The sequence below is a fragment of the Medicago sativa genome, chromosome 1 (assembly GCF_051527215.1).
Source record: "Medicago sativa cultivar Bolivia chromosome 1, Bolivia_mono, whole genome shotgun sequence".
In the NCBI taxonomy this organism is placed as follows: domain Eukaryota; kingdom Viridiplantae; phylum Streptophyta; class Magnoliopsida; order Fabales; family Fabaceae; genus Medicago; species Medicago sativa.
In genome coordinates, this window is record NC_140749.1 from 94,923,794 (window position 1) to 94,940,228 (window position 16,435).

Here is a 16,435-nt window from a genome sequence, read left to right on the forward strand (position 1 = left end):
CTTGTTTTATTCCAGATTTCTAACTAGTCCCGTTCTCGCTTCTATTTTTCTGATTCCATAAGAATAAGTTATTCATTGCATCACACGTACCCAAACAAGAAACAATCCAAAAATTCAACAGAACTCAACCTCTACTTTCAAATACAACTATCAAATTTTGAAAAGGAATAGATATTTCTAGACTACGTCTACCACAGGTAGATTACAACATACATTGTATGTACAATTTCCTTCGTTATTCTTTTAAAGTTGGAAGGTACAAAAATCAGTTTCCATCAAAACCTTGACTTCTATGCACAGTGCCATAGAATCTCATAAAACATAATAAGTTTATGTACTTTGTTTGCATCCGCAGGTGCAATTCTCAAGGTCTTCGTGAAGCTTCTGCAAAGTAGTGAAAAGATATAGTCAAGATCAACAGAGTATTAAGAATTACAGAATGCAAACACTTTATTTTTAACAGTAGTATGTACTAGCCTATCAATGAAATATTAATTTTTAAGAATGCTGTATTCATGTGAAGCTCTTTTTAATTTGGGAATATACATATATATATATAAAGAATATTCTACTCAGTAGAAGCTATGGTAGCTTTACACACCTGAACTTGAGTTTGAAGACCTTTGATATGTTGAACCGCCAAGTCCAGCATGTCTGAATAACTTGTTTGCTACAGTCACATTTTGAAACAACATTAAGCAACCTATAATACACAGTTAAACACTAGTTTGACATGCATATTATGTGATGTTATCGAGTAATCCTATAAATTCAATTGAAGATGCTCCAATACTTATTGTAGAAAATATTTGAATTACTGGTAATACTCTCATGGCATAAAAGCCATCTACCTACTCTGTAGTTATGAACTAATTTAACTTGGAACTTGATCCTGACTCTTTGTATAGTCGAATTTTTCAATTCTTGCACATAAATCTTACTTTGAAAAATAAAAAAGAAAGCATAAGCAAAATTCTAGTTCCATATAATGTTTCAAGCTACTTTAAGTTTAAATGGTAGTTAAATACTATGAATGAATAACCATTCCACTGAAACTATTTCTACAACTTTTGTTAGTGTTATTGGCAATTGATTTTGAATAATTTTATCATTGACTTTGTATTTTAGAAAGAAAAGAAATGAAGCTGAAACACCCATTCTCTGTATTATCTGCTACTGCTACCATCCAAAGTTGACGGTAGAAGCTTAAATAAAATAGAAAGAAAAATGTCGTTTAGAAGCTCATTTACACTAACTGTAGTATCACTTACATTCATCTATGTTCAAAGCAAGCAGGCAAGTACAAAGTAACTCAAGTCACTCTCTTTGGCATCAAGATTCAAGATTAAAGACTCTAATTCACAGTAAAACATACTCTCCGGCTCCTCTAAAGGGAAACAATTCACCATTGATTAACAAATCAAAGTAGATATTGCAAGTACTCATGAAAATTCAAGAGTTTGTTACAATAATACTCTCAAGTCCAGGCCTAACCAATGTAGTCATGATCGCGAACCGCCGAGTAGTATCAGACGATTCTACGATCCACGGCCATGGTTCCTTGCCGTCATACAGCCAGGATTGCTGGAGGTGTGTCCACGGCGGGTTTGAACTCGCGAGTTTGAAGCAGGACTATAGGATCACAAATTTGAGCCATCTGTTTCGCAACAGACCTTTCTGAAACTGGTCTGGTACTGTGAAAACACTTGTGCTTCTTGAACACTTCCTTTGCTGAAACACGGACACTAAAAGTAAGAAAAGTTTGCCCCTTACTCTCTCACGGTCTAGTCTCCTCTCTTCTCTGTGATGTCGTTCCTCCTTGCGCCACCGCCAACTGAACTACGGTTCTCAAATGTGTGCCGCCGCGTGCGACACGTTCTCAACTTTTGCTGCCTACCCAGGTTTTCTTTCAGTTACACATGGACCTTACTTCCGCTGTTTCTGGTTTTTTAAAGGACTGTTTTTTTTTCCTTCATTTCTACCTTCCTCTGTCTGAACTGTGGGTGAATTTATTTATGAACTTAGATTTGAATTATTTATGTATTTAAGGACTGACGGTTATGAATGTCTAATTAACTTAGTTTGATGTTGTGATTTAGATGTTTTATTTATGTATGATAGTTTTTAGGGGAAATTGCACTAACCTCCCCTGAGGTTTCACTAAATAACATAGAGAGCCCCTCTAGTTTTAAACAAAGCAATCACCTCCCTTGGGTTAACACCGTTAGTTATCATTAACAAAGAAGCACAAATGACATTTCCAGCTTGTTATGGTATTCTCCTTATGCCAATTCCATCCATGTCTAGCATTCTTCTTTCTCATGAAATCAACATCGATTCCTTGTTCTTTTAGATATATACTTTTATGGCTTTTCTACTATAGCCTGCAACTTTCCTGGCTCATTTACTATTATCATGACCTTTATATTATACGTAATAGCTTTACTTCATGTTGTTGGCTATAGTTTCATAAACTAGATTATCGCTGATAAGTATCTTGAACTTGACTGATTGCCGAGACAAACTACAGTGGTCAAATAATTTAAATTTTAGTAGCAATCTACAACAGTGAGACAATGATTTTGGGTATGAATCTCCACTTGAAACAACCATAGTTTTATAAAAAAACGAAACCATATCTTCCCAAACACAATACTGACAATAAATTCCCAACTCAATAAGGGATTTGAAATATAGAACCCCAAAATAAGATAAAGGAAAAGGGGATGAAATTAAATACCGGTTATAGACGAAAAAAAGGAGAAATTACTGCGAGATTCATAAATGAATATTATTTCTGCCTTCTTGTCCTTCTTCTCTATGGAGAACAACCTTTACTGAGTGGTTCAACAACCTTCATTGAGGGGTTCATTTGTGAGTAGAGTAGCTTTTTTTTCTTTCATTGGTATGAGTAGCCTCTTAACTTAACGTGGGCAAACAGTGTTAAACAAAAAGGGGGGGTTTGTGTCTATTAGAAACTTAATTAAGGGAGATGAGTGTCAAGTTTAAAACTAGAGAGGGTGTTTGTGACATTCAATGAAAACTTAAGGGAGCTCAATGTAATTTTCCCTAGTTTTTATCCTTAGTAGTATTTTTGACTACATTGCACCTAACTACTTCATTACTACAAGTACAACTACATTGAAACATTCCAATTAATGTGTGCATTACCTTAAACAGTGCCTATATAATGATGATAAATTAGGAAACATAAATACTAGCAAATGAATTAATAATAGGTAAGGAAAGTTAGGAAGCAAAAGTTGGTAGCATGGGTAATTATACCTTATCCATGTTAGGTACAAGGTCCTGCAACTTCTTCAACTTGCCACTTATTCTAGTTCTTCTCTCCTGCATACATGTATTGCAATAGAGTTGTTATATACAGTAGAGAGTAGTATTTTGAAACAGAAGCAGAAAGAAAAAAGGAAAGAGTAGCGTAATGAATGAATTAATTACCCGTTCAGCAATGCTACGAGGATGAGTGGCGCATCCACGCTTGGCACGGATTTTACAAGGGACGGAATCTTGGGGAATATTATGCATAAGCTGGTCCATCTCCAGAGAAGTTTGTGGGAGACTATACTGAATTAGGAGTAGAAATATTGAATTAGTAACTAAAAATGAAATAATGTGGTTGTGGATGAAAGAATTAATATTGTGAAAAGAGATAGTACCTGAGTTTCGAGGGCATTGAGGCAATGTAGAAGAAGGTCGGGATCATCATTGGTGTCAGTTCTACTAGAACGCTTCTTACTATTATTATTATTATTAGTTTGGGTCTGAGAAGAAGAAAATACTATGGAATTTGAGTTGTTGTTGTTATTATTATCGGGGCCTCCACCCCAGGTATTGGTACTAGTATGCAATGATCCATTTCCAGCTGCTGCTGATGCATAATCAACAACATTTTCGGATATTCGAGAAAGACATTCTTGTCCTCCCCCAGTGAAGCTCAATTCAGACTTCAATCTTGAATTGCCCCTCGTGATTGTGAACCCCCCAGCTGCAATTCAATAAAAAATACTAGTACTATTACTTACTCTTTATGAGATCTAATATAATCCATTGACTTTGACTTTGTCTTAATAAAAACAAACATATACCGTTATTGTTATTGTTATTATGATTGAGAGTGGCTAGATGGTTGAGAAAGCCGGCTGGAGAGCTTTTCTGACGGAGCAAAGCGGATCCATCAAAGCCACCAGCTTGACCTTCGTAAGAAGATCTCTGCTGTTGTTGGTGGTGGTGGTGGTGCTGCTGCTGCTGCTGCTGCTGCTGCTGCTGGGTAGAGTCATCAGAGAAATAATGTTGTCCCGTTCCAGGAAGAAGGCGTGATCCTCCTACTCCTATGATGGCATCCACAGTGGTGTTGAGGAGAGAGCTAGGTGCAGAACCATACCTTGTGAGACCCGTTTGACTGATGGAGCTCTGTTGTTGCTGAGACGAAGAGGAAGAAGAAGAACCCGATGAGGAAGGTGGACGATACATGATGATGATGATTTTAATTCTCAATCGATCAATCTGTGTGCGAGCGGAGACTAAGACAATTGAAGAAGGTATTTGATGATTTTAATTAATTAAATAAATTAAATAGAAGAATAAGAATCAAGTTGATGGTTTGGGTGGGGTTGAGGGACTGTTATTCATAAAACAAACAAGATATAATGGATATTTAGATTAGATGCGCTGCCTCCCACCCCACTTGTACAATACTTTTAACTCAACTTGTTCTTACAATCACGTGCCTCTTTTTATTCAAAACATGCCCACCTTCAACGTATCTCCATTTTCGTATGCTAAGTGCTGTCAAAACGGGCCGGGCCTATCGGGCCGGCCCGCAAAAGCCCGAAAAAATGTAGGGTTTGGACATAAAAATTTGGGCCCGTTTAAAACTGGACCTTTTTAGCCCGAGCCCGTTGAGGCCCGAGCCCATTGCAGGCTAGCCCGACTGGGCCGAGTGTAGCCCGTTTATTTTATAACTATTTTTTAACATGATAATTTACTACGGCCCAGCCCACCTGTATCATGTAAATTTTTTGTTCATATTTATTTTGTGCTTTTCTTTGTAAATTTTAAATGAACTATATGTCATTTTCTTTGAATGTATAGAAATCTCAGAAAAATCAGTAAATTCACAACCCAGGCAATTAACTACTAGTTTACACCATAAGCTATTAACCAATCTAAAACTATAAAACCAATCATTTAACTCCTAATAAGCCTTTTCATTTAATTTTTATTTTTATTTGATTAACAAACTGAGGTGTTAATATCCTCTTATATAAGTTATAGGTCCTGGGTCATTTTAAATCTATGCGATTAAGTTCCGAAACTATTACAGGAATACTTTTATTCCCTCATAAGGCAATTGATGGGGAGAACCACACATAACAACACACCCATTTATTGTGGATTTGTATGTAATTGGCTAGCAATGTCCATTTTAATATGTAATATTAGACACATGACAAATTATCATTGGTAATTTGGGAAGTTTAGCATTGATTGGTATTTTTTATTGTAATTTTTTAATAAAAACTTTAAATAACCGGGCTGGCCCGAAAGCCTGTAGCCGGCAAAGGGCCGGGCTTGGACAAATATTTTTGAGCCCGTTTACCATCCGGGCCTTTTAGGCCCGGCCCGCCAAAGTCCGAGCCCGTCATGGGCCGGCCCGGCGCGGGCCGGGTAGCCCGTTTTGACAGCTCTTGCTAACCACTACACTCTTTTTTTTAATTACTCCCATACCATTGCCACCTTCTTTCCATTCGTTAAATTAAATCCTTACACGCTAAACTTATTTCGCACTAGTTTCTTTTTGGGTTAATTAAGTAACTAGTTTCTTTTTGGGTTAATTAAGTAATTGGTCCCTATAAATATTTAGAATTTTGTTTTTAGTCCCTACAAAATAAAATCACACTTTTTAGTCCCTATAAAATTTTCCATCAACATTTTTAGTCCCTATAAAATTTTCCAACAGCTTTTTTAGTCCCTATAATATTTTTCCATCAGCATTTTTAGTCCCTAAAATGCTTAAGGAAAATGTCACATGGACTAAAAAGTGTGATTTTATTTTGTAGGGACTAAAAACAAAATTCTGAATATTTATAGGGACTAAAAACTTAATTAACCCTTTCTTTTTAAGTGTTTAACGCAATCTAATAATCTAAATAGATTTTACTCCGTTAATTACATTCAATACGTGAAGTGAGTATGATACAAAGTCATTAGGAGAACAAAGTCTTAGAATATCTATTTTTTTAACATGTGATATGAACTCTTACCATTTCAAATGAAAATTTACGATTAAACTTAAATTTTGAGCTTTTTTTTCCTTTTCTAAAAGAGCATTTTATAATGTTCTAAACAAGTTTGCAAAAATACATATTGACTTAATAATAAGGACTAAAATTATGTATAGTCAAATTTTGTAGAGACGGAAGCATATCCATTTTTTCAACGGGGTGAAAAACAAAATTTGATATTTTGTTAAGACAAAACTTTTTAACTCTTTCCTTTCCTTTTCTATGTATAAGCAAATGTGAGTAAAATATATATGTATATTTAGTCCAAAATTTGAATCAAATATATCAACTTTTTTTTGATTAACTTTTACTTATAAATAGGAATGGAGAAAGTACCTTAGATTATAAATAGGAATGGAGAAAGTACCTTAGAATGAGTCAAATACACTCAATTCATTCATTATTGGATAAGTAGAAAAAAGACATTCTTTTAGGTAATGATTTTTATGTGCAGGAACCAAAAAAAATAAAAATGAATTGTGTTGTTAAAGCAAATTTTATCCCATCGTTGTCCCGTTTGTGTTTTCAAACTAATTAAATAGTTTCAATTTTTCTATTTTCAGTTCAAAACCAAACCAATGAAACTTGATCTCTCACATCATTTGAAAGTGACCACCCTATACCGAAACCAAACCATTCTATTTTATTATTATTAACAAATATTTTACTAATGTATTGTTTAGTCATTATATATTATTGTTTTCATCATAGATAATTGGGAAAAAAAATTATTTATTTGGTAGAAAGTATCAAAATAAGTTATATTTGGCCCATAAAAAAATAAGTGAATTGTGGGGGTGGGAAAAAGAAGGTAGTATTGATTAGGAGGATTGAGGGCACATTGTAACGGGTTGATTGAAGGCCCAACCCAACTCAAATCAACTTGTGTTATTAGGGCAACGCAACGCAACGCAACGCAACTGGAACGGTACGGTGAGAGAGTGTGAGTGAAGAAGGAAGAATGGCAAAGCGAAAAGGAAGTGAAAATAATGATGATAGAAGAAAGAAGAAGAAGAAGACGGAAACAACAGGCTCCGAGCAATTGCGTTTCTTTGTGAATGAATTTCAATCCGCGAAAGATGTTCAACTCTCTTCTATCGAGCTGGAATCCCTGAAAGCAGATAGTTCGATTTTGGAGCTATCAAATTCTCAAAATTCAAAAGATACAGATTTGGATGTGAAATTGTTAGGTGGAGATATTAAAGGTGCATTTGGGAATTGTTGGAGACAGGTGCTCTGTGAAAGTGAAGTGGTTGAAGGCAAAATCCCTCCCGGCAGCCCTTCCGTTCTGATTGTGTCTACCTCTGCTTTAAGATCCATACACCTCTTAAAGGGTTTTCGCTTTATGACTAAACAATGCAGCGCTGTCAAGTTATTCTCTAAGCACATCAAACTTCAAGAACAGGTAGGCCTTTTCATAACTAATTAATCCATTCATAACAATAACATGATGGACTCTCAAGTTATAATAATCCTATCTCTGTGCATGACCTGGCATTTACATTTCTATCCATAGGTTTAGGTTTCTCCTTTTATTATCTAATTCATCTCATTTGCATCATGTTCATGTATTCATTCATCATGCAGATTTCTTTGTTGAAAAACCGTGTTAACATTGCCAGCGGCACACCAAGCAGGTTGGGTCATCTTACATCCTTTCATTGCTTAGTTAGTACGTTTGTTTGTTTGTTTATTTATACTCAATCAATCAATCAATCAAATGCAATGCAGGATAAAGAAGCTCATTGACATTGAGGCTTTAGGCCTTTCAAGGTTACAACTACTTGTGCTTGACATGCATCCTGATGTAAAGGGCTATTCCTTGTTTACCCTCCCACAAGTCAGGTGTGTGCTTCTCTTTCTTCCCCTTATCTATCTATCTATCTATTATATATAGGGCCTGTTTGGATTGTCTTACTTGACCATATCTACTGGTTATGCATAAGCGCTTATCATGATAAAAGCTCTTGTGCTATAAGCTGCAAATAAGCTGTTTATCCAAACAGGGCAATATCCTGGTTTCAATTTTTTAAAACTTAGAAGTTGATGAATTACATTCAAATTACCACCGTTTTTGTGAAGCTAAACTTATTCATGTTACACAAAATAACTGGCTGGCAGGGATGAATTCTGGGACCTGTTCAAGAATTATTTTTATCAACCCATGATCAAGGGTGATCTGCGCATCTGTCTCTACGGTCCATATCACCTGGCTGCTCGTTCAAAAGGCAAAAAAGGACTACCTGCCTCTAACAAATAATATATGATGCTAATCATACTTGCCTTGTTTTAGGGTTGTATATTGGAAATATCTTATATTAAACTTTTCATTATCTTTAAATGACATCCATTTTCTATGAAAAGGAATGTTTTTACTATTAGTGCTGTATTGCCGTTAAAAAGTTGAAGTGTATCAGGATTATTTTTACCATTCTAACAGACCTTGTTTGCTTCAAGAGACAATATTACTTCAATAAAACATTTACCGTGCATTATACCTCTTTTCCCTCTTAACCCATTGATTTTTAGGGGAAAAAGACCGATGATTGTTTCAACCATGATTCAAACTCGGGTTCTCTCAAACGATTTTTGTTTGGTTCTTTTTTTTTTTTTTTTTTTCCTTTTGGAATTGTGCTTACCTGAGTGTTTGTGCTTCATTAGTATCAAAGCACAAACTCCATGGATTGTTGTATGCTTGAGCAATGGAGCTTTCATATTGTGAGTTCACAAAGAAGGACATGGTAAAATGGGACTGCCTCCAATTTAGTATTCTATTATAAGGATGTGTCAGTTGACAAGTGAGTTAGGTTGTATCATGCACCACTATTATCTATCGTTAGATTGAACTTCTTCTATTGTATATTTCTTCTTCCATCCTAATTTCCAATTGCTCGATAACTTTACAATTCTATAGCATACTAGTTGCCACACATGAATATTTTTCTCGAACGGTTTTTGTATTGGACGTGGAACTTGAATTTGATGGGACTAGGATTGCCTGTTGCAATAAGGCACGTATCGAACGGTTCATATTAATGCATTTATAAAATATTTTAAACAATTTTGACACATTAGATCACACGGTTTTGATATGTTATACATTATTATTCTGTTGTAAGTTGTAACGGTAGAAAATCCAAATCCAATTTGATGCGTGTTTTTGTTCCATTTAGATTAAAAAAAAAAAAAATCAAATGGCTTTGCAATTGGGTCTAGAATTTGATGGGATTTTTCATATAGATTTTGAACCACAGAAACCCTCAAACACGTTTTATTATAAAATATCAAATAGGGAAGATTCAATTTAAATATTTTCAGGATTTCTGAACTAAAAAAATAGCACATTTTATTTTGGATAAATAAAATCCTTAAGAAGCTAGAAAGAGAGAAATCGACTTTAGTGGTGATTTTTCGGAGATGATGAAATGGGGTAGGAAATGTAGATGTTGGGTTGTTGACTCATACATTGATGGTGGAAGGGATGGCTGAGGTGTTTGTCAATTGATATGTAGGAGTAGGAGGAGGTGGGACACACTCGTCCTAGAATAGGACATGTAATACAGCTCAATCTAAAAAGAGTAATGTTATTTGAACATCAATTTGATTGACAACCACATATACAACCATATTTTTACAAAGAAATGTATGTATTGTCACGAAAACCAAAGCAATAGAGAGAAAAGGTAAAAATATAATGTGAGTAAGAGAGAGAAATTTGTTGTTAAAAAATGGTTGTACAAATATCATTTCTCAAAATAAAGTTGTGTTATTTTGACACAAGTTTGACATTGAATTTTGACATGAAATTTTAATTAAATATACGGCTAATCACATTAAGTGGATGCTTAATAAATATACAAAAGTGTCACAACTTTAAATATTAACCAAAATTTTGAATATCATTAACCACAATTTTTATATTTAAACATGTAAACATTTATATTATTTATATTTCTAAACATTTAAAAATCATGTATATTTTTGACTAAAAAAAATTCATGAATATTTGAACACATTTTAAATGACTAATTAATTGATATATGTATATTTAAACATCTAAACATTGTGGTTAATTGTGTCACTTTTGTATATCTATTGATCATTGAAAGAACGTAATTAACCTCATATTCCTCTCAAAAACATATTTAACCTCATATTTGAACTATGTTAATCATCCAAATTGATGTCAAATTTTTTAGTCAAAATATCATTTCTCAAAAAAACATAACATGGAAGATTTCATTCATTTACAAATATTTCAACTTATGACCTTTTTTGGATAGAATCTAATGCCATAAATATTTGTGAGACACTTAAGAAGAGCTTATGAAAATAGCTTACGACGTTTACATAATTTGTTTTCAACTTATTTCCACAACTTCTCTAGGATAGCTTGCGGAAAAAGTTTGACTTTATTTCCTCGTTTTAAATAGAAATAACATATACATACACTTGTATGATACGCTCTTATGCTGCAAGCCTTAATTTAGCTGCTTATCCAAACAAAGCCTTGATCAGAAATGGAGCTGAAATCTCAACGGTGGCTTCTTCCAATTAAGTACTAAGACCAACTATGACAAGGTCACATGATTGAAAAAAAATACTGAGACCAATCGCAAGGATATATATTTAACATAGACACCCAATGATATAGATCAAACCATCCATTGTGTATTAATATCATACATTATCCTGTATTTTATTGATCGAAACTCGCCGCTATTTAATATTTATACTATCAACAATAACTAAGCATAATCACTACTTTGAAGTGAAAATATGAAGGGGAAAACCCCTTGGTGATTTTTTTTACCCTACCCACCGAAAGCTAGCTAAATCATACGTGAACTGATTGCCTCATCCACTTTGTAGCCGACCACTTCTCCCCAGCAAGTACCGGGCATCCTCCATGCACACTATCCGGATCTGACTGTCCATCCAGTCCCTGATAATACCAAGCAGATAAGAATTACTATCTTAAAACCATATAACAAGGTTTCTAGAATATTAAAGAAAACTGCTATTTTGTAATCCCGATGAATGATTTCCTTCAAAGGCAAAGTTATACTAACCATACTCCAGAAAAGCACAGCATTTCCTTTAACTGGTTTCACACATAACCCTTTGGTTAATTTCCCACCACAGCTACATTCATCTGAACCAGCCTGAAACGCATTGCATACTATCAATAGCAGCCTTCAGTAGAGTCAAAATGTCCAACTAGAGTGTTTGATAATAGTATCACATCACATAGTAGATAGCTAACACTTGCATTTTACACATTGGGCATGTTTCTCAGGTTATAGGCAAATCCAAGAAGGAATCTTGCGATTAGGAATGTCTTACCCCCGGAGATTGATTTAAATTGCATTTGGTGTACGATGGGGGTTGAAACATCAACACACTTATTCCTGCATTGCGAGTTGGCGTGGAATGTTTGGTTGTTATTAATGAAGTGGTTTGGTATGAATTTCATCATTCCACCAAACTTGTTTATCAGTTGGAAGTGTTGGAGTGGGGGGGTAACTAATAAGAAAATCCGGAAAGGGAGGTGGATAGAGTGGCATGCGGCTATTTGGATTATTTGGAAAGCGAGAAATGACCGGATTTTTAACAACATAACAAAAAGGGTGGAAGATTTGGTGGAGGAGATTAAGGTTTTATTGCGAAGAATAAAAATTCCGGCTTGTATGTTTTATGAATGGTAGTGGAACCCGAGCGATTGTCTTTTGAGGTAATGAGGTATTTTTTCTGGGATGCTGGCAGGTGCTGTGGGTTGGATTTGTGAAGCTGCTGTTATGATGAGTTTTCCTTGTCATTTTGAGGTTGTTCTGTGCTGCTGTTATATTGCTTTTGAGCTGTTGCGCTTGGGTTGCTGGGTGTTTTTGTGTTTCTGTCAGGTTTTGACAGGTGCAGATAGCAGTAGGCTGTGTGTTGTAGTATCTGTTTTGAGTTGTGTACTTTAGTGTGTTGTTGTTGAGTTCTTGATTAGGGGGCTGTTTTGAGGTTCTATGGGGTGTTTGAGGTTCTATGGGGTGTTTTTTTACGAATATATACGGAAACCTCTCTTTTTCGTCGCGTATGTATTTCGTTGTTTCATGCGGGTTATGCTCGAATAATATTTGCTCTGATTAAAAATAAAAAAAAAATAAAAAAAAAAAGGAAGACACAAGGTCTAAGAATAGCATATGTGCATAAGTAGAGTGAGCATTAAAACATAATTAGCATCATAATCATTCAGCATTCCACTTGTTATCTACTTTGAAAACCCACAATAATCCAAATTGAACTCATTATGAATGAAAGGAATGTGGAATAAGGTTTGGATTCCGGGACAAAACACAAAAGATACATGCATCTAGGCATTTAATATCTTCTGCTATAGATTAAGGGTACTCAAATGATAGTTTTCGAAAAGGAGAAGCTTACCGATGGGAAATGCGTTTCCCCTCCCTCAACATTGTCACCTAAATACATAAGCATTGTAGCTATTCGCTGGCCACCACGCTTCAAATTGAACTGTTAAGCAAGCAGAAAGGGTTGCATTGCAATTGAGGTGATTGTAGAATCTTGTATAATAATGAATGAAAATAGAGAGAGAGAGAGAGAGAGAGAGAGAGAGAGAGAGAGAGAAGTGAAGTGACTCACAGTATCAGAAAAATAGTCATGATGGGGTCTGTAATACTGATTCTTCTCATACCTAAGGACTTGCATAAGCTCTCCATTTTCAATTGGAATTTGAAAGTAGACAGAAATTCTTTTTTCAATTGCATGTATCATAGGATATTTTCTCTCTTCATGATTCAGAAACATACCAGAACTTGTTCTGACATCACTCTTGATTCCCTTTCCTGTGTTTGCATCGACGACAGTTGAAATTTTGAGACGAGGGAGGGCAACTCCCCTAAGATAATCACATTCCTCGTAGCTGAGGAAGTTATGAAGTAAAATAATTCGTGGAGACCAACTAAGGACTTCAGGTTTAACATATCCAAGGCGTAAGATTTGTGCTTCTTTGTCGTCGTTATTATAACCTCTGGGGAGTAGTGATCTTGAAGTTGTTGTTGTAAATGGTTCTTCTAGTTCTAATCTGCGTATGAATGCCAATTGAGAGAGAGCACCTGCAATTGTAATCCCAAATTGAATCGATTCGATCCGATCATCATGCGAAGAAGAAGAAGAAGAAGAAGGATAAATAAAGATTACATACCAATAATCATTCCGATTGTGACGAAAGTGAGAAGTCCGAACACAATCTTCATCGCCGGAGGACTCATCGATTCGATTCATTCACTCAAATCCAGTCAGTCAATCTCTTTCTTTTTGACTAGTACTTCATTTCTTATTTCTTTCCTTTCATTCATTTTCCCAAGGATCCATGTTAATAAATGTCTTCTCTCTCTCTCTCTCTCTCTGCTCCTTTTTCTCTTCCTCTTTCTTTTCTTTTCTTTTCTTTTTCTATTTTCTACAAATAAATAGATAAATAATAATAACAGCAATGCTATTTGGTACGGATTTATGATGTACGGAGTTTGACGAAACGTGTAAAATTTAAATTCTAGGGGCATAGCCACAATACAAAGGTGGTTGGAGTTAAAATTGTTTTTCAATAAAATATAATAAAAATATAATTCTCCCATTCCACAATTCACGGGTAGTTGTGTATAACTTTTTTTCGTCAAAATTCGTTTGCAATCATCCGCACTATTAAGCATTATTCTAATAATAAATATAACAAGTGGATGTCCATAAACTTTTGTACTTATCTTCTTAAGTGACATTATATTACTTTAAGTCACACACATATATGTACTTAAGTAGTATGGTTGTTCTAAGTAGTCAGGGCCGGCCCATAGTCCGTCGAGGCTGGGCTATGACACCTTTTTTATTTATAATAAATTTAGTCTTTTTTTTTATATATTTATATATTTTTCCCATATAGGTTTGTCGTTTGTGCTAAAAAAATTATTTATTTTCAACATTAAACCCATTCCAAACCCTCTGTTTTTGTACCCCAATTTTTTTTAGACCATAATTTTTTTGTGCTTTCTTTTTTTGGGGCCAATATCTTAAATTAAAACGGGGTCTCTAAATCTGTAAGTAGTAATAAAAGTTGTTACAAGAAAAGTTGTTAATAGTATGGAATAAAAGTTGTTACAAGAAAAAGTTGTTAATAATATGGAATAAAAGTTGTTACAAACAAGAAGCCAAATTATCATTATACAATAGAGGTTATGTCATAGAACTTGCAATGTGGGAAGGTTGAGCTCAAATGCAAAGATTTATAATGACATCATAACATAATCACCGAGCACATTTTATCACTGAACAATATCATTATCTACTCCATGAAGACTTAAAAGGGGAAACCACCAACTGGGAATAACTTTCCAACCAAATATTTTACCAACCTCTCGAATAAGCAATTTCAGTGGATATTACAACCCTAATAAACTCAACATGAGAAGCAACATAGGAACCAACATGACTTAAAAAATAATTTCCAGACAAAAATATATTTAGACAAAGGATCGTACGTAGCATGCCAAATCAAGTTAGACAAAGCAAGATTATTTCCACGAGGCATGGATGATAAGCAATCTTTGCTAAAAGTAATGATACCTTATTTTGAACAACCACGTATATTAAGAACTAAGATTCATGTATTGAGGAGGAGAATATGAACATGATGTAGTTCATAAAAAATTGTAGGAATTACTTGAATTAAATCAGAAAGGATGTGATAAAAAATTGTAGGAATTACTTGAATTAAATCAGAAAGGATGTGCCAACAACTAAAAGTGCAATTGATTTCCATAGCCAACCTGCCATTTAGAATTATATACAATAACTAGTATGCAACCTTTTATTCCATGTCAAATTCTATATTTGATATGATAAGTCACATAAGTTAACTGAACATCGGAGTGACTACAGTCGCTCAGATGTTTCAAAGATGTTGTTTGAGGCGATGGGGGTAAAGAACTAAAGATTCTCATAAAACTTGCTCAGTTGCCACTTCATGTGGTTTGAATTTATTGCGAAGAAACCTGGAAAAGGATAGATGATTAACAATTGAAAGGGACATACAGGACAACTCATACTCTGGACGATCTTTCTACTATATATTCAATCCAAAATGGTTGAAAGGGGGTGGTAAAGCAAAAAAAAGAAAGAGAGAACTTGAAGACATTATGTTACTCTATGTTGCACCTCATGGACCATAACTACAAACCCAGGACAAACAAAGATCTTGTTGAACCAATATAGCAAGAAGGAATTGTACCATGCATCTGAAACTATGTCAATGGTTTTGGCATTGTTGGTCTTGAATTTGGAATAAGCAGAATCGTTTTTTCAGACGAAGAAACCCAATTCCTCATGCTTGAAAGCACGAGTTGTTGGAATTTCAAGACCTAAAATTGGCAAGCCAGGAATGGTTGCGACGTTAAGAAGAGTGGGAGTCATTATTACCTAAGGGGAAACAAGTGCATTGGTACCCAACACTGATAGTCGAGGAAATATTCCATGTCAAGCTTCATTTGGTAGGAAACAATGCTCAAGATTCCATTTGTCATATTGAACACCAACCGAGTACATATTTTGTTCGTCGAAGAACAACCCTGACGAATTCAATCCATAACACCTTTTTTAAGGATCGATGCATAAAATTTATATGTTATACTAAGAGCGTCATATCAATTTCATTTCTTTGCAATTATTGTTATCTTCAATCGATTTTAATTTTGGTTGTATGATACAAGTTTGGTTTTTTTACCTAGGTTTCCTTATTGTGCTTTTTATACTGTGCTTCTTTGTGTTAGGAATGGTCTGTCTAATTCATACATGGTTGAAGTCTTATTACTATTAATTATTACTATAGTTTTTGTGTTCGTATGTCCGAACTTTTTATTGTGTTAATGGGTATAAATTACAAACAATAGTTTTTATAAAGTTTTGATTAAAATTGTTTTGATTTGGAATGAAACTATAGGTATAAATATTTTAAACTTGGCTTAATAGCAGTTTTAGCCTCCTAACTTTCCTAAAGTTGCGATTTTGGCTCCCTAAGAAAAAAAACTGAAAAACCGCCCCCTAAGTTTTGCACCTGTGGTAGTTTTGGCCCCCAA

The 16,435-nt window shown here is 34.6% G+C and overlaps 3 protein-coding genes across 3 annotated transcripts; 1 reads left to right on the forward strand and 2 right to left on the reverse strand.

Annotated features, from left to right (window-relative positions):
* Positions 1-4: 4 nt before the first annotated feature.
* Positions 5-4,650, reverse strand: LOC146959489 (transcription factor bHLH128-like). The gene is made up of 6 exons (XM_085741405.1): positions 4,107-4,650; positions 3,678-4,006; positions 3,460-3,585; positions 3,286-3,351; positions 602-670; positions 5-384 (listed from the first exon to the last, which is right to left on the reverse strand). The coding sequence occupies exons 1-6, from the start codon at positions 4,489-4,491 to the stop codon at positions 331-333; spliced, it is 1,029 nt and encodes a 342-aa protein (XP_085597531.1). The 5' UTR covers positions 4,492-4,650; the 3' UTR covers positions 5-330.
* A 2,585-nt stretch (positions 4,651-7,235) lies between these two features.
* On the forward strand, positions 7,236-8,809 carry LOC146959490 (U3 containing 90S pre-ribosomal complex subunit). The gene is made up of 4 exons (XM_085741409.1): positions 7,236-7,710; positions 7,893-7,942; positions 8,037-8,150; positions 8,427-8,809. The coding sequence occupies exons 1-4, from the start codon at positions 7,267-7,269 to the stop codon at positions 8,563-8,565; spliced, it is 747 nt and encodes a 248-aa protein (XP_085597535.1). The 5' UTR covers positions 7,236-7,266; the 3' UTR covers positions 8,566-8,809.
* Positions 8,810-10,929: 2,120 nt separating this feature from the next.
* LOC146959491 (prolyl 4-hydroxylase 1) lies at positions 10,930-13,663 on the reverse strand. The gene is made up of 5 exons (XM_085741407.1): positions 13,516-13,663; positions 12,954-13,426; positions 12,735-12,824; positions 11,378-11,470; positions 10,930-11,250 (listed from the first exon to the last, which is right to left on the reverse strand). Exons 1-5 carry the CDS (start codon positions 13,580-13,582, stop codon positions 11,143-11,145), a joined length of 831 nt encoding a protein of 276 aa, XP_085597533.1. The 5' UTR covers positions 13,583-13,663; the 3' UTR covers positions 10,930-11,142.
* Between the last annotated feature and the right edge of the window lie 2,772 nt (positions 13,664-16,435).